This window comes from Papilio polytes, unplaced genomic scaffold, assembly GCF_000836215.1.
Source record: "Papilio polytes unplaced genomic scaffold, Ppol_1.0 DF824047.1, whole genome shotgun sequence".
NCBI classification, from domain to species: Eukaryota; Metazoa; Arthropoda; class Insecta; order Lepidoptera; family Papilionidae; genus Papilio; species Papilio polytes.
In genome coordinates this window covers 2,429,928-2,454,297 of record NW_013525157.1, presented here as the reverse complement: position 1 = coordinate 2,454,297, position 24,370 = coordinate 2,429,928, and the positions used below count along the sequence as shown (strand labels likewise).

Below are 24,370 nucleotides of genomic sequence, written 5' to 3'. Positions count from 1 at the left end.
CTAACTTTACATAGAGAAGAAATAATGCATTTAAGCAGTCTATTTGAAATAGCGAGAGCGACAGTTGGACAGTTAATAACTATATTATTAATACCTCTAACATTTGTAAAGTATGTATATTAATTCGCATCTTAATGTGAGTTGGTATATTGTCTAAGAATGAACATTTAGAGAAAAACTGTTTACCCTATTTAGAGGCGGATTAGGTACTACATATGATCACGACGCCTTAGATGGCGGAAAAAAAATTACCTACAATCACTACCAGTTCACTCGGACGGTGAAATAATTATTCTATCTTGCTGTCACATTTAGGAAGCCCTGGACAGGATTGTTACGCCAATTTTCGAACTACGCATTCTCAATACTTTGGTGGCACATCTCTACAGCATAAAGTATTAACCATTTCAATAATTTTAACGGCTCAAAGTTGTCACACCTACAATTGTGATCTACGCAGTAAATCGTGAGATGTTCCGAGCCGCCGAGATGTTTGATTTCACCTATACATGCGTATTCCTCTTTAGCGATAATCCGCCTCTGGTCTATAGTTAATAATTATTCTACAGAATTGAATGATGAAGAATTAATTGCCCTATTTTTTCACACCAATATGAATAATTAAATGGATGTTAACTTAAAAATGACCTGTCTACTATACAAATATGTTTAAATTTGATATATTTTGAGCAAATAGCGCCATTCATCTAGATTTCTACCGACACATTAATTTGTATTGAAGTTTAAATGCTTTAACTACGACATCGACGTTAAAATGTGTAAAATACAACAATTAATGATTACTCAAGCGTTTATTATTTATGTACTTAATGACTAGGAATGTGTTCGATATCTATCTTCTGATAATATTGAATGTAGAAGTCTCATATTATCTTCTCCGCACGGAAGAGGCTTAAATCATTATTCCTTTTAAAATATTCTATTCAAAAATACCCATAATACTGATGTTTTAATGTTAAATAAAATTAATTGAACATTTATAGTTAAATTTGTTAATTATGTAAAAAATAAAATCATAACTGCATATCGACCAAATTCTATAAATATATATGTTTTATAATTGTTCCAATATAAAATGCCTTAGGCCATAATAGAATACCTGTAATTCTTACTTCCAACGAACTTCCAAAACGCATTATACATACGATAATACTAAAATAAATCAGTCGTAAACACCAGTCGTGAGTCATTATTATTGTAATGATTCTCCTAACAAAAGTAAAAAAAACCTAACCATTAAATAACATGCAAATTTAAAAATTATTTAAGCGTTCTTTTTTGTCTTTCCGAATATCTTAAAGGCGAAACTGTACATATCCTCCTCGGTCCATATCTTGGATATTATATTTATTATAACAATGAAAACTGTTATAATTTGTACAATAACAAATTGAGATATCGATGTGCCTATCTCCAACCAGCTGCCAGTATTCTTCACGTAGTAAAGTAACTGCGTACCCATGATGTTGGAATAAATCAACACAATCGTGAAAACAAATTCCGGCGACGCCTGTAATGTTAAAAAAAAATTACTAACAAAAAACTTTGCACAACGTTTCAAAGCACTGTTAGTTTGTTCCCTCTTAATTGCGTAACTATCGGGATTAATGCAAGTGACCTTTCTAGAACTATCGGTCAACATATGCCAATATTAATTAAGAAATGAACTCATCACTAAGAGTTTATATCTTACTAGCTGTGGCACGCGCTTAGCCCGCGAGAAATTAAAAAAAATAAAACCATAGCCCGTATTACAGATAAATTACCTTTATAATGGTGAGAGAATTTTTAAAATCGGTACAGTAGTTTTTTATATGAATCAAATACAAAAATCAAAAGATACAAATCTCCTCTTTTTAATATTAATTGTAGATATAGATATAGCGATCTAGAACCCAAATATTTTCATCAAAAACTCAATTTTAAAAATATTTCCATTATAAATTTCTCCCAAAACTAAGCTTTCAGCTACTCTAATTTTATTAAATTTGACATTGCTTCGTTTACGTAATTTAACAATTGGAATGACACAAATTTATAATTTAGAGCGCACACATTTGACTAAACTATCGCACAACTGTTTAGTTTCGCTTTGATTCCTATAGAGGAATGAGAGAGAGAAAGAGAAAGGAGCTTATATAGCAAACTATTCGATTTTTAGTTGTGCAAAAAAGAATTGGCTGCGAAACGATCGACAATCGCACAACTGTTATACGATAGTTTAGTTAAAAGCGCGTACTTTTAAGTTTATATGTTTAAAACAAGTTTAGCATACCTTTGTGATATGCTGCACCGCTTTGAAGGTGCAACCGACACAGAGGAAGGGTATCAGGGTCTTCAATAACACGAGACCTGTGATGATGAAGGGCTGGTAGGAGGTGGTGAAACATATCACCCAGCGTATTTCAAATGAGTTCAAAGAAGCGATGTTTCCTGTACCGAAGAACGCCAGGAAAATGTACATTGTCTGATTTCGGGTTCAGAAAAGATATATCAATAGAAATACATAACATTAGAAAAATATAATTCCTTTTATTGAAAACTGACTGTTGCTCGCGACTTCGTCTGCGTGAAATTAAAAAAATAATAAAAATATAACCTATACTCACTGATAACATAGCTTTTTAATGGTGACATTTTTTGAAATCGGTCCAATAGCTTTTAAGTTATTTCAATACATACAAAAATACAAATTTTTTCATACATGTAAAGTACAAAACAGTTTTAATATTCGGCAAAGGATACAAAGAAGAATGCCCGTCGGAAGTCATGTCTGGTGAGGGTTCTATAAGCTGGTGCTAAAGCTATCTCCAATTCTTCGCCGTCTTTAGAAAATGTGTAATCGGTAAGCTGGAAACAAAAATTGAAGTGTTGTTTCAGACTATATTCTACATTTATACTATACTAGCTGTCGCAAGCGACTCCGTCCGCGTGGAATTAAAAAAACAAAAGTGAGCCTATGTGTTCTTCCAGACGATTTTCTACATCCATACAAAACTTCATCGAAATTCGTTCAGCCCTTTAGGCTACAAACTATAAGAAACATCTATCCATGCATATAAACTTTCGCATTATTAATATTAGTATGATTTCCTCCAGATTTGTTAAACGAGATATCTTCTAACAAATATTTATGTAGACTTTCGCGTTTATAATTATTACATTTCTGCAAAATGAAGAAGGCAATGTTAAACCATACCTGGGCATTTTTCAAATTGAGGAATTTGAATTCGATGGCCATCCAGCTGGTGATGTTGAATATAAGAACGACAATGAAGAGAGCCTCGTGTGCGACGGCCAGCAGCAGGTAGATGTTAACGACGGCGGTGTTGACCGCCAGCAGCCGGCTGCTCATGCGCCGTGTCACCGTCAGCGGCAGCAGCGCCGCCACCACTGCCCACAGACACAGACACTACTTACACATACTCAATAACCAAATAACACCATAAGCAACACTTAAAACACAAAAGTTCAACTTTCTGGTCAAACACTTCCCTTTTTTTTATTATAAGTTGGCAAACGAGCAAGCGACCACCTGATTCCCCGAAATGGCAAAACGACCGCTGCCCATAGGAATCCACAATTGCAGATGCGTTGCCTACCGTTAATCGAGATGGAAACGCACATTAATAGAATATTTCCCCTTCCTGTGCGTCTCTCCGAAGTCAAATCCACTTTTCCTTCCCATCCTTTCCTAAGAAAAGGATGGAAAGGTAAAGAGACTAAAATTAGGGCTCCGGCACCACACTAATCAGATGCCACGCGGGCATGCTTTCACTTGACGCCTGTCTTCTGTGTGGTCGTGGTATTGCTGAGGGCCAGCCGGCCCTAAAGTGCACAGTTGTTAAAGCGGGCTCTACCACTGTTAAACTGTATAACTTTACCATTATACAAACTAAATACTTAACAAATTCTTGATTCTTAAACTCTAAAGTTAACTTATAAAATACTCTCCTAAAAAAAACTGTCAATATCTAGCATTATTATGAAAACATTTTAAAAATCAACAAAAAGATTAAATAAAAATTCATATTTACCTAATATAACCCAACACATTGTTTGAAGGTAACCATATAGTGCAAGTCTTTGCTCATGTCGATGACCTTGTATAGTTACTATGAACATAGATAGGGCCAATACAGAAAACTGAATCATAGTTACTATCACATCCCTTCTATTTGTGCGACTGTCTTTCCAAATTATTGTAAGTATCAACATTGAAATCATCCAAAAACATCCAGCAATCATACTGCAACAAAAAAAATTAAAGGAGATTTTTCACAAAGCAACCATACCGCCTCATAAGGTCTACGATACGCCTAATTATTTCTTAGACAAAGTCGCACAACTCAAACTCCATCCTGGCCTCTAGGTCTATGGTCTACTATAAACAGGAAAGCCAGGATGGTGTTTATTTGACCGACATTACACCTAAACGCCTTAAAGTAATCAAATATAAAACGTGCGCTCCAAAGACACTTGTAAATAAAATTAAAAAAAATCATGTATACTGTAAAAAATCGATTGCATAAAATTTACAATATGTACGCACTTTAAAGGCATTCGCTTATTTCTAAATATAATAAAACTGGAATGTCTGTATATAATTAAAAAATGATATTTCGTGAATATGATGTATTTGCATGGTTGGTAACGAAAACCAATCTATATCTATACCAATATACAGAGGAAGGATTTGTATTTTTGGATTTTTGTGTGTATTGAAATAACTCAAAAACTACAGGACTTGCACTTAGACATGCACCATTAAAAAGCTATGTTATCACCAATTAACATAGGCTATATTTTTACATTTTTTTTAAATCCTTTAAAATAAATTTGTCTGTCCGCAAAGCCGGGTTCGTTCCGGTAATCTGGATAGTCGCAAGCGACCACTAATCTAATAAGAATATTTTGATTATGTCGGCTTATGTACAAATTGTGATGAATCATGTACTTACACCAATTCAATGTAAGCTTCACGTCCCACCACTGGCATAAAAGAGAAGAAGCTAAGCAACATGCATCCCAACATCCAAAACGCATGTAACGGCAAAGGTACTAAATTACGTGACGTGGAAAAACATGGCCAAACACCCATACCGATTAGTGGAATACTCAACATCCATCTATGAGTAAGTGATAAGCCCTAAAAAATTTATCAATATTAATAACTGACAGTTTCAAATAAGGGTTTAAATAAGTCATGTTATTTACCATTGCCAGACATCCAAGTGCATAACAAACGACTTGAATTATTGTATCTGAAACAACCTTGTAGGTTCTCAACAGTGTGATTGTATAGACCCAGAGGTTGTAATACTTGAAAGCATTTGTCCATAGCACAATTGGTGTTAAGAAAAATAGATAGTAAAGGATTGGTAAGTTTTGCACTGAAAACATTAAATTCATATTAGGGACAACAATTCAAAAGTTACATTATTAAATAGAAAATAACTTACTATATATAAGAGCTATTGTCACAATAGACAATGTTGATGTTGCAAATCTAATCATATATCTAAGTATACAACTTTCTTTAGGCTTGGCACATTTTAGCTTGTACATTTCAATGAGAGAATAAACATTGTCCTCTACTAACATATTAAACAAGCAAACAATCCAGCCGAGGAAAGACAATGTTGTTGCAATCAAAAGAGGTTTCTGATAATAGTTGTGGTAATAATTCAGACCGGATAAACTTAAATTCATAACTTCTTCACTGAATAGAATCAACTCTTCATATTGTTGTTCATTGAGTAATTTCTGTGAGAATTTTGTGATTTCTTCAATTTTCTCCGAGTTCAATGGGTTGTAGGGTGTATATAAGATATTAACAACATATTCTTCAACATCTTGTTTCTTTTTATTGTATTGAGATAGGAGTTGCTTGCTGTTGCTGTACATCGCTTTGGCTTTATTTGGTAATGTCATGTTTAAGATATCAATTGGAAGTTTGCCCTAAAATATGTAAATATGTCAGTATAACACTAAAGCACAGTTAAACTATTTAAAAAAATATTATAGAGTAGTAACTTGAAGCTATCCTGAACTAAATTTGGAGTATTCTATATATAAATAATTTTTTTATATATATTACAATGTACAAAAAAACTAATGTCAATTCATACATTTACAAGGGAGATAATAATTGGAAAAAAATATCTATATACATACAACAGAATTTACTGGGACTGGAATTGATAGAAAAGTTGACATCAATGGTGCCAAATCAGCCTGTTCTATATCATATCTATGTTCCAAGGACATATTTATAGTTTCCGCATCATTAGTCACATGCTTAACTTGTTGTACACCGGCTCCCCACACTACGTACGGTGTTTCTGTCTCATGGTCATCGCCTGTACCATGGGAACCTAGTAAACAATATCATGAAATATAGAAACATGTACTTTTCTGTTTATTCAAATAAATTTACTTAAAATTACTACTTATTTATAACGTTTTGTAAACTCACCCCAATTTGTCATCCCGTGGTCAGAAGTCATAAGAAAGGTTGTTTTACCATCATCTTTGTAAAATGCCCTGATCATTTCTTCTATTTCTATAATATTTACGTCCACATGTTCCACCGTTTTACGGAAATTCCTGTATGGAAAAACCAAAATAGAATTAATTTAACAATAAGTTTTTTATAAGTACATACATTTTATTTTAGCTCTTGACTACACTCTGTCCGTATGGAATGGAAAAGTCCAAAAGCCAAATTACATCGAGATTTGTTGAACCATATGGGAGATACCTTCTAGCAAACATCAATCCATCAAACTAAAATTTAAGACAGATATTTTATAGAAACATTTTAATTAAAATAGTGGTTCCCATCACTTGCATGTTGCATATTAAACTTAAAAAACATGGACAACATTCAAGACTTGTCTTACACAATAATGAGATGGGTCAAAATTTATTTTTAATAATTTGGGTACTTACTTTGTTCTTGGTTTATCAGTATGACCGGAAGTGTCTGTGCCTAGTAAATGCAAAAACAATACCATTTTATCAGAATGTAATCTCTCCTTTATATCTTCATCATTTTCAGCAACATGGAAAAATTCTTTTACATGCCGGAAAACCCATTCATCTAGCAAATGGGCACTTTTGTCAGCACTAAATGTTTTATCATATGGATCAAATTTGGAGACAAAAATGTGTTCATCAACATTTCCTTTAGTAAAGATGTCCATTATATCATAAGCTCCCCAGGCCCAGGTATGTTTTGTTCTATTGAAAACTGAATCAAAATCAACAGGATTATCCTTCCACCCTTGGGTGACTGCCGAGGGGTCTTCATAGAAACCAGCAATGATGGCAACATGCCCAGGCCGGGATTCCGTGGGAACTCGGGTGTGAGATATTCCCCATCTTCCCTTTGTGTTAGCAATGGTCCTGAATTTTAACAAATTTTACATAAAAGCTGGACATTATCACACATTTATTACTAGACATTTTTTACTTACCTTAGACATGGCATAGTTGTGTGATTTACAAAGGTCTCAGCTCGTAGCCCATCCACCACAAAAAGAACAAGTCGATTTGACGTTGGCTCATGGATCGGTTCATAGGGTAAAACATCTTTGACCACCGGAGATTTAAAATATATGTCAAAAATTGAAAACAAAAATATAAGATGTATAAGGATACCAAAATCAACCCTTGATAACTTTAATGGATTCATTTTTATTAATTCTGCAATTAAGAAATTCATACTTTAAGTAACTTCAAAATTTGAATGAGATATGAAGATTCATCACTCATAATAATACACTTGTACTAAATCAAGTAACAATAAAGTATAACTCTCCGATTTCACTATTTCAATTAAGTCTTTATCTGAATACCAGGCTTAAGACTACCACTTTTCATTGATTAGGTGTTCTTTGTGCCCTACATCCACAGGTGTAAGCGCGCAGAAGCGCAGCAGCGCAGTAGCTCAACTGGTTCAGTTATTGATTTATGATGTTTTTATACAGCTATGTCTAGGTGCAATTGCAATCCACATCAAAAGTCCTTATATTTCACCAATTTTAAACATAGACAAATGCAATTTTGCTGCACTAGAACTCTTAAATTGCAACATATTTAGCGGCAAAACATATTTCTTAGTTAACTATGTAAGATTTTATATCATATCACTTGATTTTTTCCATAATTTCCACTCAGTAATTGGTAAGTTGATAACTGAAAAATTAAAGGGCGTATAGTTCAACAAAGATGTTATTGCAGTCGGAAAATGTAATTTTGACAGCGTTATGTTTTGACCAATAGGGGAGCAGAAACTGACCACTATAAATGGTTAAGCTAAAAGAAGTATTTGTTTCTATTTGAAAAGGTTCCACAATATCCTTGTAGTACTATATTGCCCTGAGGATATTGTGGCATCTTTTTGACATTGACAGGAGGGCGTCTGCGAGCATTTAGGGTTACCAGCAAGGGGTAAGGTTTAAGGCAAAGAGGATGTAAAATATGGTTTAAGGTTCCCTTTTTATTAAAAAAAAACGCATATTGTAAAGGAACTGTACTACATATTGTAAAGGTATTGTACCTTACAACAACCTTACAATGCAACAAGGAAATGCTCTTGACTTCGTTTGTTGGGGACACTATACCTAAAGAACTTTTGGATTATAGAAATTGTCTTGAAAAATGCTTATCTAGAGAACAACAGATTTTTTAATGATTGCTTGCTGTAACGCGGAGTAGAAACTATGTAATATGCCCAGTGGTTAGTTCGTTATATTTCTGAGTACACACAATAATTTTTTTATTATGAAAGTAAATATGTACGTTAAAAACTAAAAGCATTGTTGATCTTATGTCATGAAGGCGATGCCCCCAGTTGCCCATATTATATTACGCTAAAGTACGGTAAAGTTCTAAACTCTTATCTACATTATAAGTAAAGTTTTAAGATTCAAAGTGAGGATATATTAATTCAAACAAATCTACTACACTGACTCAAGACATAACAAAAGTTGAAGCAAATATTTTGCACAAACAACATAAAAGAAAGGTAGCAAAAAAAAGAAAGGTGGGCTTCTAAGAATCTTTCTGAGCGTTTCTAAGCTTTCAGTAATCATCCATTCCAGCCGATATTAAATCAAATAATTCATTTTCTTGTGCCTCGGTAACTTTTTTAAATATCGTCTCACACGGCATACTTTCATTAAATTCATCTTTAATTGCAAGTCCCAAAGTTGCATAAAGGCGACGAGTTTGACCGGCAGTTAACCATCCTCGCTGTCCAGGATCAAAACTTTTAATTACCGCTTCAAGATGCCTGCAAATTATAGTAAAAATAACTCACACATCATGTATAACCTTTATATAAAAATCTTAACTTCTTTGAACTATTATATATTGAACTATATAACTACCACTTTACCTATTTTCGTATAAAACAGGGGCGGCTCCAACACCCGCACGAAATAGCATACAATCATCCAGAAGCTTTTCTAAATACAAGAGCGGCTTATCAGACTCCTGTGCCAAAATCTTCGATATTAAGAATCTTATCAGTTGAGGGATTCTACGTTCTCGCAAATAATTTTCAGTTTCAGAAACAATGCCTAAAATACGTTTCTTATGCGCAGAGATTGCTACCCTTTCCGAAGAAGACTCTGGACAAACACATTTACAGACATAAACAACACCTGGTTCGTATTCTTCTTCCATTACGTTTTATTATTTCCTTTATACATCTAGGTCCGAAGTCTTCTTTAGATTACAAAGTATAAAGTACTTCGCAATCTAAATTATTTTACTAGTTCGATTAATCGCTAAATTCAATTAAATCCTTGTCACCTTGTTTTTTCTTAAATTGTAATTGTTAACCTTTAAATACGTTACAAGAGGTTTTAAGTTAAATTATAATAAGATTTCCGATAATTTCTTCAACTTGTTCCACTCACAATATGCGCATTTCAAGCCGTTTGCTTTAATAATTTCAGCATCCTTCATTCAATAGAAACTGGTCCATTATCGACTTGAATTTATTTTATCAGTTTTTATAGAAAATGCCACTGACCTCTATAAAGGGATAGTTATTTACTTGATAAGGATAGCTTCGTTTCGATTGAAATGCGCCTGCTTATGGTAACGACAGTTAATTCTTTCTCTATAATTAATTCGAAGCCTCACTACCGCAAAACAAGACCACCAGCGCTAAAATGACGAAAATACAATAGGCATCTATTAGGCCATCCATTTTTAGTTGTCAGTGGAAACATAAGAGTATAGTCTCGCAAGGCTCTTGTGGCACCTTTTTGACATTGACAGGATGGCGCCTCTGGGCAATTAGGGTTACCAGCAAGGTAATATGTCCGCATTAAAGGAAAAATCTTTCCTTTGGAAACGAAAACGCAAATTGTAAATGAAGTACTTGTACTTCACAATGTAACTAGGAAATGCCCCAGACTTCGTTTGTAGCTTAGAAGACTCCATAAGTAAAAATCTTTGGAGAAAACTTTTAACAATGCACTCTCTTGAGACAGTTAGGGAAGGAATAGTCTTAACATAACAGAAACTGTCTTACTTAGTGGCCATCTACAGAATAATAAAAATCTTAATGATTGGTTGTTGTTTACAATTACGCACAGTACAAACTATGTGGTACTTATGCCCCGTGGTTTAAACGAAACGATGCGGTATAAAATCATCAGACAGCCAGTTTCTTGTTATATTTCTGATTACTCACAGTAATTTCCTTATTACGTGAGTAATTAAGTATGTTAAAAACCAAAATCCTTGTTTATTTTGTCATGAAGTAAAATACTTCCAGTTGCTCTAAACACATTACAACTAAGGGTTCGGTCACTGCAATTTGAAATGAATAGGTAATAAAACAACTATCAGAAAAATATCTATAAGTCAATTATTGTTTAACAATTTTACGAAATTGCAAAACTAATCATATTATCATGCGTCCCCTTGAGAATAGGCATCTATTAGGCCAGAGAATTTCTTGAGTTAACTAATGGTATCACACTTTCGTCACAACAGACACAATGATTCACATTTTCAAATGTAGTTACTGGACCCCCTACTTCTTTTCCGCGATAAAAATATCTTCCACTTTGAAGAAAACCTCCCTGATACTACTTTTAGGCACTTTCATCATTTCTTTTCATGGAATAACATTAAGAAACCACACAAATTACGTTAAGTAAAGAGGCGAAGTGAACTGACAAACTATGTCATTATTACCCTGACATTAAATGTCACTTTCATAAAATTTGCCGGCTGCTAAAAGAATCTTGTACATCTATAGGTCTAGTTGTCTACTGCAAGGTACTGAACCAGTTTTCTTTTGTCTATTATTGATCTGCAAATACCAACAAAACAATATCTGCTATCTGTGCAACATTGTTCTTTGACATTAACGGTTAACATCGTTTCGAATGTTTTGCTTTTGCTTTAAATAACTTTCATCGTGTTTCAAGTTTTTAAGTATTTCTTTTATACCATAATTAGTGATGAATCATGAGAATCAATTTTTGACTGATTTACGGTAATAAAAATAACCATGGGAAACGATACTGGAGAAACATTTATTGGAAAAATCGACGACTGTAAGTATGAAACTTAAACAATGTTTAATAATAATTACGCAGATGTTACGTTAAATTCCGAAATTATTAACAGTTCATATGTTAGATATATTGGTTTTAGGTGATACAGATGTCCGCAAAACTGGACAGGAAATGGATATTATAAGAGAAAGGACTGTAGCTTACGAGTATCTTTGTCGACTTGAAGAAGCTAAAACTTGGATGGAGGCATGTTTGAAAGAGAAACTTCCTCACCCTGTAGAGTTTGAAGAATGTCTTCGTAACGGGGTTTATTTGGCTAAATTAGGAAATTTCATATCTCCTGAATTATTGCCTTTAAATAAAATCTATGATATTGATCAGAGGCGATATAAGGTAAACCTATTTTGTAACATTGAACATTTATATCAATTTATTTTTACTAGTTAATGAATGAAGACAAAATTGTATGATTATGCATCTTATTTGTAAATATGATAAAGAAAAGTTAACTAGGTATAATGCCAATTATTTTTGTTTTTCTAAAATGGCCTAAAAAGTTATTTTTCTAAAAAATCTTAAATATATGGTAACTATTATTCCTTAACTTATATTATTACAAATTTTGATATTAAGTAGGAGAACATCTGACATTGTTTATTTCTGTTAAGTTTAAAAACAAATTAAGCTATCAACACAATCGAGATTAGGTCATTAACTAATGAAAATTGTGGGAAAAACCAATAAACATGTTATTGCAGCTTTATAATTTCTATACTATTAAATGTTTTGTTTTCTCTTTTCATTATGTTTTTTATAGGTCCAATAAGCTGAGGTATGTCAAGTTTTATGTGATTCCAATTCATTTAAACTTGATATATAAAAACTTTGACTAAAATAATCTTATGTTAAATTCATACTTATTGCCTAATTATTTTAATTGTCATGTTCTATTTTATACTCTACATGAATTTTATAGAACTGTATTATATTTTATCCTAACTAAAAATCATATATAATGAATAACTTTTTCTTCTTCAGATAATGGGTTTACAATTTAAACATACTGACAACATAAATAAGTTTTTACAAGTGCTAAAGAGGACAGAGCTGCCTGTGGTTAGTACATTTTATGCTATTATGAAAGAATTATATATAACTAACTTTTGCCTACCAGTCCATCCATGTAGAATTAAGAAAAAAAACAAAATTAAGTAGTCAATATATGTCCTAACTATTGTCATAATAACATTGGCTATGTTTTTTTATTATCTTTTAATTTCATGTGGGTGAAGTCGCGAGCAACAGCTAGTATTATATATTTGTATTGGTTTTCAGACTTTTCAGCCAGAGACCACAGATATTTATGACAAAAAGAATATGCCAAGGGTGATATATTGTATACATGCACTTAGTTCACATTTATTCAAGCTTGGAAAAGCTCCACTTATACATGATGTGTTTGGAAAAGCAGTATTCACAGGTTGGTATTAATTTATAATATATGATGATTATTTTGATTTAGGGTTTAAATTTGAAAGTAAGCTGTGGTATTGACCTAGGATTCACTAATATAGTCAAATGTAGGAATTGAACACACAGCTTTTTGATTGGATAGAAATATTATTTACCTTTTGACTAGTATTGTAGCAACTTTTGTATTTAGATTAATTAAAAAATTGAGTTCTCAATTTTCTAATTTCATTTCAGATGAACAATTGGATTCAGTATCGAAAGATTTACAAAATTGTAAACATCCTCTTCCAATGTTCCAAAAAATTGGTGGCATCCTTTCAAGAAACAATGTGGATAATAATACAATATTAAATGATGCTGTCGTTGAACTGAATAATTTATTAGACACAGAAAAACCAATCACCACAGCTATACTAAATCCAAGTCTAAAACTCAAATATGTACAAAATCAACTTATAGAGGTATATAAGGAAGTTTTAAAAAATGCAAAACATGAGAAAATCCAGGTGGCACTCAACCATTCCCTAAACGAAAGTTATGTGCCAGATGATTTTGACGAAATGTTGACTGTTGTTGAAATTCAAGGTCATATAACTGCAACGAATTTCAGATATTTATGGAAAAAGTTATGTTCAGCATGTCAGCATAATGATATAAGCAGTTTGCATAAGACATTCAACGAGGAGTGGGTTAAAATCAACAATTACGAATATAGTAATTTAGATTTTTACTGTGATGTTGTGAAAGAAATTATCGAAAGTAACAAAGATATAGATGTGGAGAGTGTGACAAATTGGCACAAGATATTTCAAAATATCATCAACGAAGGGAATAGAAAAGCGTTTGAACATAAAGATCATAAATCTGCGATCGGTGTTGTTAATAAATCATTAGACGAAGGCAGTCCGAATGATCTTTACGCTGCATTAAAAAACCCGAAGTTAGGACTGAATATGAACATTGACAAGTTTGCGATGCCATTATTATTTGAAGAGATGAGATTAGAGAAATGTGAATTGGAAAGGAATCTAAATGAGAATGAGATCGCAGCTTCGGTGGCGTATTTATCATCTATTGCGTACATATCTCGCGCTGTTGAGATGGGAGATGAAGCTGCTGTATGGAATTCTCTTAATTCTAATCAGATAAATTTGGAAAATTTAAGACCACATTGTAGACGTCGGTACTTCGCAGCGTTGGTGACGGCGTTGCAAGTTAAATTTAAAGAACAATTTCAATGCCCATTATTAACGCTTGACGATATTCGTGATGCGATTGAAATGGTTAATATTAAGGATGACGATAATGAAGAATGTAAGTATTATTTTTAGAGGAAATCTGCAAATTTTTAAAAGAGTTTTTATAAATTATGTTGTCTGTTCTTTTCAGTGGTTGTTTTGATAGACAGTATCAATAAAACTGTATCAACAGAAGATACGACGACGCTAATAACATTATTAAAGAATCCCGTATTAAAACTGCCCGTGACTCTGCATAAAGAAGAATACCATCTCTGCATGCGGACATTGAAAAAGATTTTTCATCAGAAAGAATCTCAAAATCTTTGGTATGATGATATTTTAAATGCAGTAAACGAAGTTCACGCCGAATCAGTAAAAGCTAAGGAGTTAACTGAAGCTTTAGTACAATTGAATATGGCTTGTATTAAAAATAATGTTAACGAATTTTGGAATATTTTAACATCGCCCATACTTTCGGTTTCCGAAGTCATTGAAGAAGAATGTGTGGATGCATATTTTCATAAGTTTACTAAAGCTCTGTGGAAACGGCGGCATTATATTTGTCCGTGGATCGTTTGTCATACTGAAGCAGGAAATACTGTATACATAGACATCGAGTCTTACAACTACAGTTGGATAACTCCTAAAGATTTCGTTCCTCATCATAGATATTTAACAAAGAAAGATGTCAGCGTAATTATAGAGAAGACAAACAAACAGCAATTAAATTCGCAATCAGAAGGACTGTCGGAGAAAAAACTGACGAAGTTTCAAGCTTATTGTAGGGGGTACTTGGTGAGGCAGGCGACGATAAAAGAGAAGTTATACAGAGATAGCGAGGACTCAATCATAAAGATACAGGCATGGTGGAGAAAAATTCTAGCTCAGAAGAAATACGGAACATTAATTAAAATGAAAACGATAGAAGCCAAATTGAGACAGGAGAAGAAACGTAACCCGTGGGTATGGTATAAGGCGCAAGAGCATAAAATAATTAGAATACAAGCTATATGGCGTGGTCGTCGTGCTCGACGAGCCTTTGTGTCTCTGTTCCATTCACCAAACCCGCCGCTAAAAGTTGTAAAGAAATTCATACCGATATTAGATTTTGCAACAGAGGATTACGACAGAGAAATCGAATTGCAAACTTTAAAATCTGAAGTAGTACAATCGATAAGGAAAAACCAGGAACTTTCGAAGCAAATAGACGATATGGATTTAAAAATCGGTTTGCTCGTACAGAATCGTATCGCTTTACAGGAGGTGGCGGCTCACGGCTTGAAGTTGAACAATTTGGTTAAAAATAATTCAACTACGAAACTAGTGTTTCATAATCGGGAAGGAAAAGGATCTTTGATGACGATATCGACGGCGGTAAAAGGGTTAAAATCTCTCACCAAAGAGAGTAAAAGACTCCTAGATGGATATCAACATTTATTTTATGAGCTTCAAACGAATCCGACGTATTTGTCTAAACTGTTATTTTGTATACCACAAAATAAGACTAATTTCTTTCTCCAGAATGTGGTTTTGAGTCTTTACAATTTCGGTGCGTATGCGAGGGACGAATATTTGTTACTGAAACTGTTTCGATTTACTTTAGAAGAGGAGATAAGTTGTAAAGTGTCGAAGCCATTTGACATAATAGCTTCTACGCCGCTGGTCCTGAAGATGGCAGTGAGCCTGTCGCGGCAGCTGTCGGGCCTCAACAGTCTGCAGACCATCATTGGCCCTCTCGTCGAAATGATGCTCAAAGATAAAGATTTAAACATTGAAACTGGTCCTGTTGAAATTTATAAAACCTGGAGAAATGAAACTGAAATGAAGACAGGACAGATTTCGTAAGTTATTCCATATTACTTTAACTAAATATGTTTGTTTACCGCGGGTGTCGTCATATACAGGTCTATGGGAAGCGACTAATATTATAAACACGACAGTTTATGGATGGATGAATGTTTGTTAGAGTTAGTAGCAAAGTGTTTTTTAATTCCACGCGGAGTCACGGGCGAAAGCTAGTTTCAAATATTTATTTTTCATTTCACAGGAAACTGCCATATACAGTAACTCAAGAAGAAGCCTTAAATTATCCAGAAGTTAAATCGAGACTTCAAGTCGCGTTGACTCAATTGAAAACTGTCGTAACCATGTTTTTGGATAAAATTATAAGTTCAACGGAACTTTTACCATTCTGTATAACTTATATGTCGCGGGTGCTACATCGCTCGTTGACATCCAAGTTTCCACATACACCGGAAAAAGATATTCTTAAAGTAAGTATTAAAAACATTTATTATATGAAAATTATTATTTTATCGTGTTGATTAGATATTATTTTTAGCAAACCATCATTGGTTTAAATTGTTTCTCTTGGTTATATTTGTTCTTACGCTTTTCAAATTAGTACAATTGTTACACCGACTCGCGTGAAATTAACCCATAATTCGACGGAATTTTTTTTTATAGCAAAAAACAAAACTTTTTATAAAGAAGTCATATTTTTTGGAAATGAGATAAACTAGTTCAGTTGATTTTTTAAAGTTAGTTGTCGCACTGGACACTATCAAAATTATTATTTATTAATTAAAGAAGTATATTTTTTTTTATTTCCAGGTAATTGGCAATCTAGTTTACTACCAGTTTCTGAACGCGGCGATCGTAGCGCCGGATGCCTTTCATATCATCAACTTGCCGAACGGCGCCGGACTCACCACCGACCAAAGGAAAAACCTCGCCTCCGTCGCGAAGATACTACATTTCTCTGCAGCGAAAAAGGGCGTAAGTGACACTTATACGTAAAATTCAAATATACGGATATTTATGATGATTATAACTGTGTTAGAATTGTAAGGGATTTGTTAAACATAATTTTAAACTATATGTAGTGAACATAGACAAGGATTGTATCTTGGACGAAAGTATTCGCTTTAGACTAAAAAAAGATGTTTAAAAACGCAAAAGAGAGTATTTTATCTTAGTCTTCAATAAAAAAATGTCTTTTTCGGGTTGACGAACCACTAAAAGGTTAATCTAAAACCATATTAAAGATATGTTTTTAAATTAGCTGTCTTCCGTCTTTTTCCGCGTGGAATTAAAAAAAACGAACGTGAGTAGCCTATATGTTCTTCCAGACTATCATCTACTTCTATGCCAAATTTCATCGAAATCCATTAAGCCCTTTAGGCTACAAACTAACAAACATTTATCCATCCATCCATCTAAACTTTCACATTTATAATATTAGTGTGATTTGAAATAAACGTGTTGGGCAGTTCGGCGAGGAGTCGCGTCACCTGCGCTGCCTGAACCCGTTCATAGTGGAGTGCCACGAGCGGATGAAGCAGCTGTTCCGGCGCTGCTGCCGCGGCCGCACGCTGGAGGACCACTTCGCCGTCGACGAGTACACGGAGGCCACGCTGCTGCACCGCCCGCACATTTACATCACGGTGCAGGTATCTATACTTATATACTATTATAATAAAGCGTAAACACACACTTCTTTGTTGCCTAAGATCTCGGCTATTACAGCATATTTTTGAATAATTCTTATTTTAATAAAAACCCCTACACTTACGTCACGCTTTAGACTATATATTTTCACGCCATTAAACTTAGGGGGTAAAAATTTTGGATAAAAACCCTAATGTGGGAAAGACACCATAAGTTAATGCGTTGGCAATCTTTGCAATCTTGCTTCCTTGATGTTGATCAAGCAAGCAAGATGGCAAAGGTTTGCAATTAGACTAATGTGAACAATAAAAGGCATTTTTATAATTTTATGCGGATAAAGTCGCATGGGAACAACTAGTATGACATAAAGTGCCAAACGAGCGAGCGGCCACCTGAATCCACCGAAATGGAAAGCGCTGCCTATACACATCCGCAATTGCAGCTGCGTTGCCTACCCTTCATTGAAGGAAACGCACATAAAGAGGACATTTCTCCTTCATATGCGTCTCCTCCGACAAATCCACTTTTCCTTCCCATCCTTTCCTAAGAAAAGGGACTAAAATTAGTTATAGCAAAGTATAGACGTATTCAAACGTCTTCGCTGCTCAGATGTACGGCAATCCGAACTGTAGATGACCTTGAGTCGACAAGACATTTGAAATGGCCTTTGTAGAACACACACGGCTGAATTCTGATACGAATCTCAAATATTGCTTCGTATGCGTCGTTACAATTTGTCAGATATGAAAAGTTTAATAAAATTTGGTTGCAAAGCGTGAATTTTCTTTTAAGACGCTTTTAGAAAATTCAATGTCGTTTCAGTACTTGGACCTTAGTTACTTTACCTCCTTATCCTTATCGTAGAAATTTTTTAATGTCCTACAGATTGTTATTAAACTATCCTATGCATATAGTGACGATTGTTTGTTTTTTCTAGGAAATAGTAGACACACACGCTCTTCTGGTGGAATATCAAGATATCTTAGCTCCTGATCCGAATGATCGCCTAAACGACTTGCTGGAGGAGCTCGGGGATGTGCCTTCAGTGGCGCAACTTGCCTCGAGAGATGTTGACTCTGTAAGTATGCTGTAATACAAACCACTGACGCTAAGGACACACTTTATAATTTACTAGCTTTCGCCCGCGACTCCGTCCTCGTGGAATTAAAAAAAAAACCAAAGTAGGATTTATTCCAAACTATCCTTTACATTTGTGCCAAATTTCATCCAGATTCGTTCCGTAGTTTAGGTTACAAACTTTAACAAACGTCCATTCATCCATCTAAACTTTCGCATTCATTATATTAGTAAAATGAATAAGATAATTGTTTCTTGCGTCTTCGTCAGAGCAAAAGTAAAAATTGTTACAAAGCCTATTTCAATCAATGATAACATAGCTATTTATTGGTGAAAAATATTTTGAATTCTGCCCACTTTTGAGTTATTTCAATTCATACAAAACAAATGTTTCCTCTTTATAATATTAGCATGGGTCAAAGGAAATCTTGACTAAGGCACTTTTTTTTCCAGCAAGCTGCGGATGTGGAGGAGAATGCAAGGTTAGAAGTATGTCTGGCGCTGGTCAATAAGTTCCAAGCGCCCGCCGACGATATGACGGACCTCAACAAGTTGTTCATCAAGACTAAAGAGTTATGCGTCGCTATTATTCCCTTTCTTAATGGTAAGAGAAACTACAATAATATAAACATGACATAAATAAACATTGATAACATTCCGAGACTCTAAATTCGAATTTTCAAATAACAAAGGCTCTTGCCATTGGTTGGGTAAAGTTACCATAGCAACCTTGAATTTTTCTGGTATTGGTATGTAATTTTTTGTTTTTTTCTCATATATTTATTTATTTTAATATATGCACCCCCTTAGTTATTCTACTTGAAATTATACAGCCTAAAGTCTATATAATGTATAGGGTTTTTGGTAATAAAAGAATGATTCAAAAATATTCTGTGATTGCTTACATCCTCCATAACAAAGAAGTATTCACGCTTTATTATTTTAGTATAGATTTAAAAATTTCCTCAACGTTTTCTTTTTTCTAGGTGAACATCTCCTAGAAGCGCTTTGCATTGGTACGACGCGGGAACAACAAGACTCATACAACGAGAAGGTGCAAAAACGCATCTATTCCGGTCAAGCTCGGCCTGATGAGGCGATGTCTCTACGCGAACATATCGCCAAGCTGCGACGGAATCTGCAAATGCTAGAAGACGAGGGTTACGTGAGTAGAGAAGATGGCTACCAGGCTCTGGTGACGTCCATCGCGCTGGACCTCTGCAACAAGGGCAGGTACCGGCAGGCGCAGCGCCGCGCTCTCGCCACACTCACGCGCACCAGAGAAAGTCTCATTGAAAAAACTAAATACTACGAAGATAAATGTAAATCATACGATCAGTACATCAAATCTTGTCTAGCTAATCTACATACGGGCAAAAAGTAAGTTTATTTTTAAACATTCGAATTTTGACGTTTGCAATTGAAAATTTAACGGAATGTAAACAAAGTTTTTATAATGTCATGCGTATGAAGCCGCATGGGAACAACTAGTTTATTATATTCATTGATGATTTACAGTCTTTTATTTTGCAGGAGTGTGCACGCATGTTTAAGAAGATCCGGTAAGGATATTCAGAAGTTGAAGTCAAAATTGACTGTAAAATATACTGGTGCTAAATTACTGGAAAGAGGTGTTTTGCTTGAAATTGACGGATTGTCAAAATCACAATTCAAAAATGTTCAGTTTGACATCACGCCGACTGATCATTACGGTGTATTTACTGTAAAAGGGAAGTTTATGGGCGTGGAAATGGAGTCTATAGATATTGACATACAAGATCTATTACAGAAACAGTACGAAGGCTGCGCTGTAATGGATTTGTTCGGTAAAGCTAAAATTAATGTAAATTTACTAATATTTTTATTGAATAGTAAGTTCTATGGTAAGTCTAAGTCGTAGTTTAGTGATTTCATATGGACCTGAATTCGGCAAACCTTTAACATGTATGCATATACCAAAATTACAATTTCATCACATGAAGTATTGCTAACCAAATATTTATTTATATTTACACCAATGTACCATTTTTAATTTTAATTGTTATCTATGTAATTTTTCGTCTCTCTATCATTTTATTAAATTGTGATTGTGATTACTTTTAATGTATTTTAATTACATTTCTAATAATAAAATTATAGTAATAAGCATTTTTTTGTTACTTTATTCTCATGTTTTGTGATACTACTCTTTATTATTATTGTACTTATAAGATATTCAATAAGTATTTTATAATTATGTAAAACATAATTTTTTAAAATAAATGAGGCTGATAGAAAAAGCTTGTTTTTTTGTTGTTTTTTATTTATCCTTGAAACTTCACATGTTTTCAACTCAAATGTACAAGAGACCAAAGCAGTAAAAATTCGTTGTTGAAAAAAACTAAAGTATTGCCAGTTGATTGGTTGTCAATGTCAACTTGACATGTTTTTAATTGAACTGACACCTTAAAAAGGGGTCTTCGAATTCCGATAAACTATTTATCTTAAGATAAAAACGATAACAAACGATGATAATTACGATTAAAGGCTGTCTTTTCAATAGTAATACTATGATTTTATCGCAATGTTAATGCGCAGAGTGAGTCAAAAAATTTTAATAGTCATATCAGGTTTACTGTTTACATATTTTTATTGCGAATATCTTATTTATTATGTTGTGGTGGCACAGGTAAGTTTAATGTATTATTGCCATAAATAATTACAATATCTTTTAAAAGTTCAATGGAAGAAATATATAATAATTTTAGTGTTATTGGCCAACATCTGAGAAGCTAATAGAGGGCCAATATCTGAAAGCCTTTATTCTTGCCGACACACATTTGCTGGGCCCTTTTAGGGGTCATTGGCTGGATAAATGGAGGCGGGAATTTCAGATGCAGCAAGCCTTCCAAGCTGTTATAGCTATACATAAACCTGATGTAGTGTTTGTTTTAGGTTAGTGTTTGAGCATATTTTATTTATCTGCTTCATAACTGTTTGAAAACCTTAAATAAATAATGTCACAAATTACTAACACAAGGTATCTTCTTTTTAATAATTTTTTTTATCAGTATTTGTTATAATAGATTTATATTAAATAATTTCTTGTATTTTTATATTCAGGAGATCTTTTTGATGAAGGTGAATGGACCAATGAGCAACAATTTCGAGATTATGTGGACCGTTTTCATAAACTGTTCAAGTTACCTGATGAGATAAAGATGCATGTGGTAGCTGGCAACCATGATATAGGATTCCATAATAAGTGTGAATTATTTATAATAAAAAAAGCTCATTCGAAATCCCTACATTTGTTTTGTTTTTGATTTCTTCTTAGTTTGTGGATTTTACTAAAAATTTAGTTTTTTGGAATCTATTTATTTACATATTAATTAATTTAAAATTAAATTGATGCAATAATTCAGATATTTTATACTTTTTTCAGCATTAGAAGATACTCAGCTAAGAGGTTTGTGGAGTTATTTCAAGCACCTTCAGTGCAACATGTTATATTGAAAGGCAGTCAATTCATACTAATTAACTCAATGGCACTGCATGGAGATACATGTGAACTATGCCTTGATGCTAAACGCTCCATTAATAGAATTTCGGGTAAGAATTAAAAAGAAACTTAGTATAATCTAAGCATCTTAACGATAAAGCTAGAGGAGGAGACACAAAGTAAGAGAACATTCCCCCTTTTTTAAAAATACCCTCTTCTGTAATATCCACTTTCTTCTATCTTTCCTTATAAGAAAACAATAGTGGTAGTGCTCGCTTTAACATCTTAGCACGAATGGGCCGGCAAGCCCGGTGTAATACCACAACCACACAGAAAACAGGCGTGAAATGGAAGCAATTCCGTGTTTCGTCTGATGAGTGTGGTGCTGGAGGCCTAATTTAAGTCCTTTTCTCTTTACCACCCTTTTCTTATAAGGAAAGGATGGGAACGGGAAGTGGATTAGACGGTAGAGGAGATGCATAGGAAGGGGAAACATCCTCTTTATGTGCATCTCCTCCTCTGTCGGATAAGGGTAGGCAACGCATCTGCAATTGCGGATGTCTATGGGCAGCGGTTGCTTCGCCAATTTGGCGGATTCAGGTGGCTGCTTGCTCGTTTGCCACCTTGTGTTATAAAAAAAAAAACAAGTGGAAAGGAAAGTAAATTAAGATCAGGACTTTGGTATGCAAACTCCATACAAAGTCTTCCATAAAGTTGTGCATTTATGTAAAATATGTTATTGTGGGGTCTATGATTGTTAACTTGTATATTGATCACTATAGTTTGTTCTAGATTCAATAAACTGTACAAAAAATGTTGAATGTAACCAACAAGTTAATTTTAATAATTCTCGTCCTATTATAATGCAGGTGAGTAAAATATTTCAAATAACAATGTTTAAGTATAACAATCTTTATAGTTCACTTTAAATGTTGTCATTACTTGTGTTATACTGGAAATATATTGTAACATGTCTGATTAACATTTTAACTGATGGCAGATTAACCAATAAAATTGTTTAACAATAAAATTAACTTGTGTTAGTTTTTTTTAGCATTTCCCACTGTACCGTGTATCGGACGCTGTTTGTACTGAACCAGATGCACCACCGTTGCCGGATAGAAATAAAAATTTCCGAATAAAAATAGATGCACTGTCCAAAGAATCTACAAAATATTTAATTGAAAAGTTAAAACCTCGAGCGGTATTTGGAGGTCATACGCATCACGGTTGTAAATTACTTCATACTTACAAGAATTTAAATTTAGAGTTTTTGGAGTATTCAGTACCATCCTTTTCATGGAGGAATAGACTTGATCCGAAGTTTATGTTGGTATGTAAAATTGTTTAGAATTTATAACTTAACCTAAGTGTACAAGCAGGTGCATACCTTTGATTAAGCTATCATATAACAGTTGTGCGATTGTCGATTGTTTCGCAGCCAATTCAACTGTTCAGTTGCACAGCTAAAAATCAAATAGTGTGCGCACCTCCACATAAGCTCATAGCAATCAAAGCGCGATTTAACAGTTTTGCGATAGTTTAGTCACAGGTGTACACTCTAAGTATGTTATCTTAAAATAATTTTCTCTAGACAATGTAACATAATTTCTTTTACTATGTGTAATGTTGGTTATTTATTTCTCGTTATTTTTTAGGTGTCAATATCTCCAGACACATATGCGGTGAACAAATGTGGCTTACCAAGGGAAAGAACAATAATACTCACAGCAATAATTATGATTTTCGGTCTTGTAATTTTTTTAAGCACAAAAAGGACAATCGGGAGATGACATCAATGAAAAGCAAAACTCCAATCTCATGATTATATTCCATAATAAATACTTTTGACAAGATCCGAGCAATTTGTACACTGTACATTTACATTGGAAATAAATGCTCGCGCACAATACAATGTATTATTTCATTTTAAATCAAACCACAATTAAAAGCAATAATTTAAAATAAAACATGCCATTTGATAAATGTCAGCTTACAGATTCCATTCACTTAAGTGAAACAATAACACTTAAATCACTTAAGAAATTATCACAAACTTACATTTTAAAATTACT

General features: G+C 33.7%; 4 protein-coding genes across 5 annotated transcripts; 2 read left to right on the top strand and 2 right to left on the bottom strand.

Annotated features, from left to right (window-relative positions):
* Positions 1-1,030: 1,030 nt before the first annotated feature.
* Positions 1,031-8,411, bottom strand: LOC106100636 (GPI ethanolamine phosphate transferase 1). Its single transcript, XM_013279580.1, has 12 exons — positions 7,503-8,411; positions 6,976-7,431; positions 6,500-6,630; positions 6,199-6,398; positions 5,484-5,982; positions 5,239-5,414; positions 4,983-5,170; positions 4,059-4,270; positions 3,221-3,414; positions 2,767-2,871; positions 2,297-2,488; positions 1,031-1,531 (listed from the first exon to the last, which is right to left on the bottom strand). The coding sequence occupies exons 1-12, from the start codon at positions 7,748-7,750 to the stop codon at positions 1,286-1,288; spliced, it is 2,847 nt and encodes a 948-aa protein (XP_013135034.1). The 5' UTR covers positions 7,751-8,411; the 3' UTR covers positions 1,031-1,285.
* Positions 8,412-8,952: 541 nt separating this feature from the next.
* LOC106100638 lies at positions 8,953-10,266 on the bottom strand. The gene is made up of 2 exons (XM_013279581.1): positions 9,428-10,266; positions 8,953-9,322 (listed from the first exon to the last, which is right to left on the bottom strand). The coding sequence occupies exons 1-2, from the start codon at positions 9,715-9,717 to the stop codon at positions 9,112-9,114; spliced, it is 501 nt and encodes a 166-aa protein (XP_013135035.1). The 5' UTR covers positions 9,718-10,266; the 3' UTR covers positions 8,953-9,111.
* A 1,135-nt stretch (positions 10,267-11,401) lies between these two features.
* Positions 11,402-20,903, top strand: LOC106100741 (ras GTPase-activating-like protein IQGAP1). Of its 2 annotated transcripts, none has more exons than XM_013279755.1 (13): positions 11,402-11,612; positions 11,713-11,966; positions 12,612-12,689; positions 12,909-13,053; positions 13,281-14,360; positions 14,436-16,128; positions 16,335-16,560; positions 16,901-17,065; positions 17,560-17,739; positions 18,675-18,815; positions 19,268-19,418; positions 19,801-20,194; positions 20,348-20,903. In XM_013279755.1, the coding sequence occupies exons 1-13, from the start codon at positions 11,567-11,569 to the stop codon at positions 20,712-20,714; spliced, it is 4,920 nt and encodes a 1,639-aa protein (XP_013135209.1). In that variant the 5' UTR covers positions 11,402-11,566; the 3' UTR covers positions 20,715-20,903. The 2 variants fall into 2 exon arrangements, with proteins under 2 accessions (XP_013135209.1, XP_013135208.1); XM_013279754.1 differs by having other exon boundaries at positions 11,698-11,966.
* Positions 20,904-21,228: 325 nt separating this feature from the next.
* On the top strand, positions 21,229-24,210 carry LOC106100653 (metallophosphoesterase 1-like). Its single transcript, XM_013279605.1, has 7 exons — positions 21,229-21,482; positions 21,562-21,748; positions 21,917-22,058; positions 22,239-22,405; positions 23,088-23,164; positions 23,350-23,628; positions 23,954-24,210. Exons 1-7 carry the CDS (start codon positions 21,378-21,380, stop codon positions 24,086-24,088), a joined length of 1,092 nt encoding a protein of 363 aa, XP_013135059.1. The 5' UTR covers positions 21,229-21,377; the 3' UTR covers positions 24,089-24,210.
* The last annotated feature ends 160 nt before the right edge of the window (positions 24,211-24,370 follow it).

Coding starts and splice junctions, on each gene's coding strand:
- LOC106100636 (XM_013279580.1), bottom strand. CDS start 7,750: ATGAATTTCTTAATTGCAGAATTAATAAAAATGAATCCATTAAAGTTA. Junction 5,983..6,198: donor CAGTCCCAGTAAATTCTGTT/GTATGTATATAG, acceptor TACATATTTTAG/GGCAAACTTCCAATTGATAT. Junction 4,271..4,982: donor GAAGCTTACATTGAATTGGT/GTAAGTACATGA, acceptor TTTTTGTTGCAG/TATGATTGCTGGATGTTTTT.
- LOC106100638 (XM_013279581.1), bottom strand. CDS start 9,717: ATGGAAGAAGAATACGAACCAGGTGTTGTTTATGTCTGTAAATGTGTT. Junction 9,323..9,427: donor CCTGTTTTATACGAAAATAG/GTAAAGTGGTAG, acceptor TATAATTTGCAG/GCATCTTGAAGCGGTAATTA.
- LOC106100741 (XM_013279754.1), top strand. CDS start 11,567: ATGGGAAACGATACTGGAGAAACATTTATTGGAAAAATCGACGACT. Junction 17,740..18,674: donor ACATTTACATCACGGTGCAG/GTATCTATACTT, acceptor TGTTTTTTCTAG/GAAATAGTAGACACACACGC. Junction 18,816..19,267: donor CCTCGAGAGATGTTGACTCT/GTAAGTATGCTG, acceptor TTTTTTTTCCAG/CAAGCTGCGGATGTGGAGGA.
- LOC106100653 (XM_013279605.1), top strand. CDS start 21,378: ATGTTAATGCGCAGAGTGAGTCAAAAAATTTTAATAGTCATATCAGGT. Junction 21,749..21,916: donor TGATGTAGTGTTTGTTTTAG/GTTAGTGTTTGA, acceptor TTTTATATTCAG/GAGATCTTTTTGATGAAGGT. Junction 22,406..23,087: donor CTCCATTAATAGAATTTCGG/GTAAGAATTAAA, acceptor AGTTTGTTCTAG/ATTCAATAAACTGTACAAAA.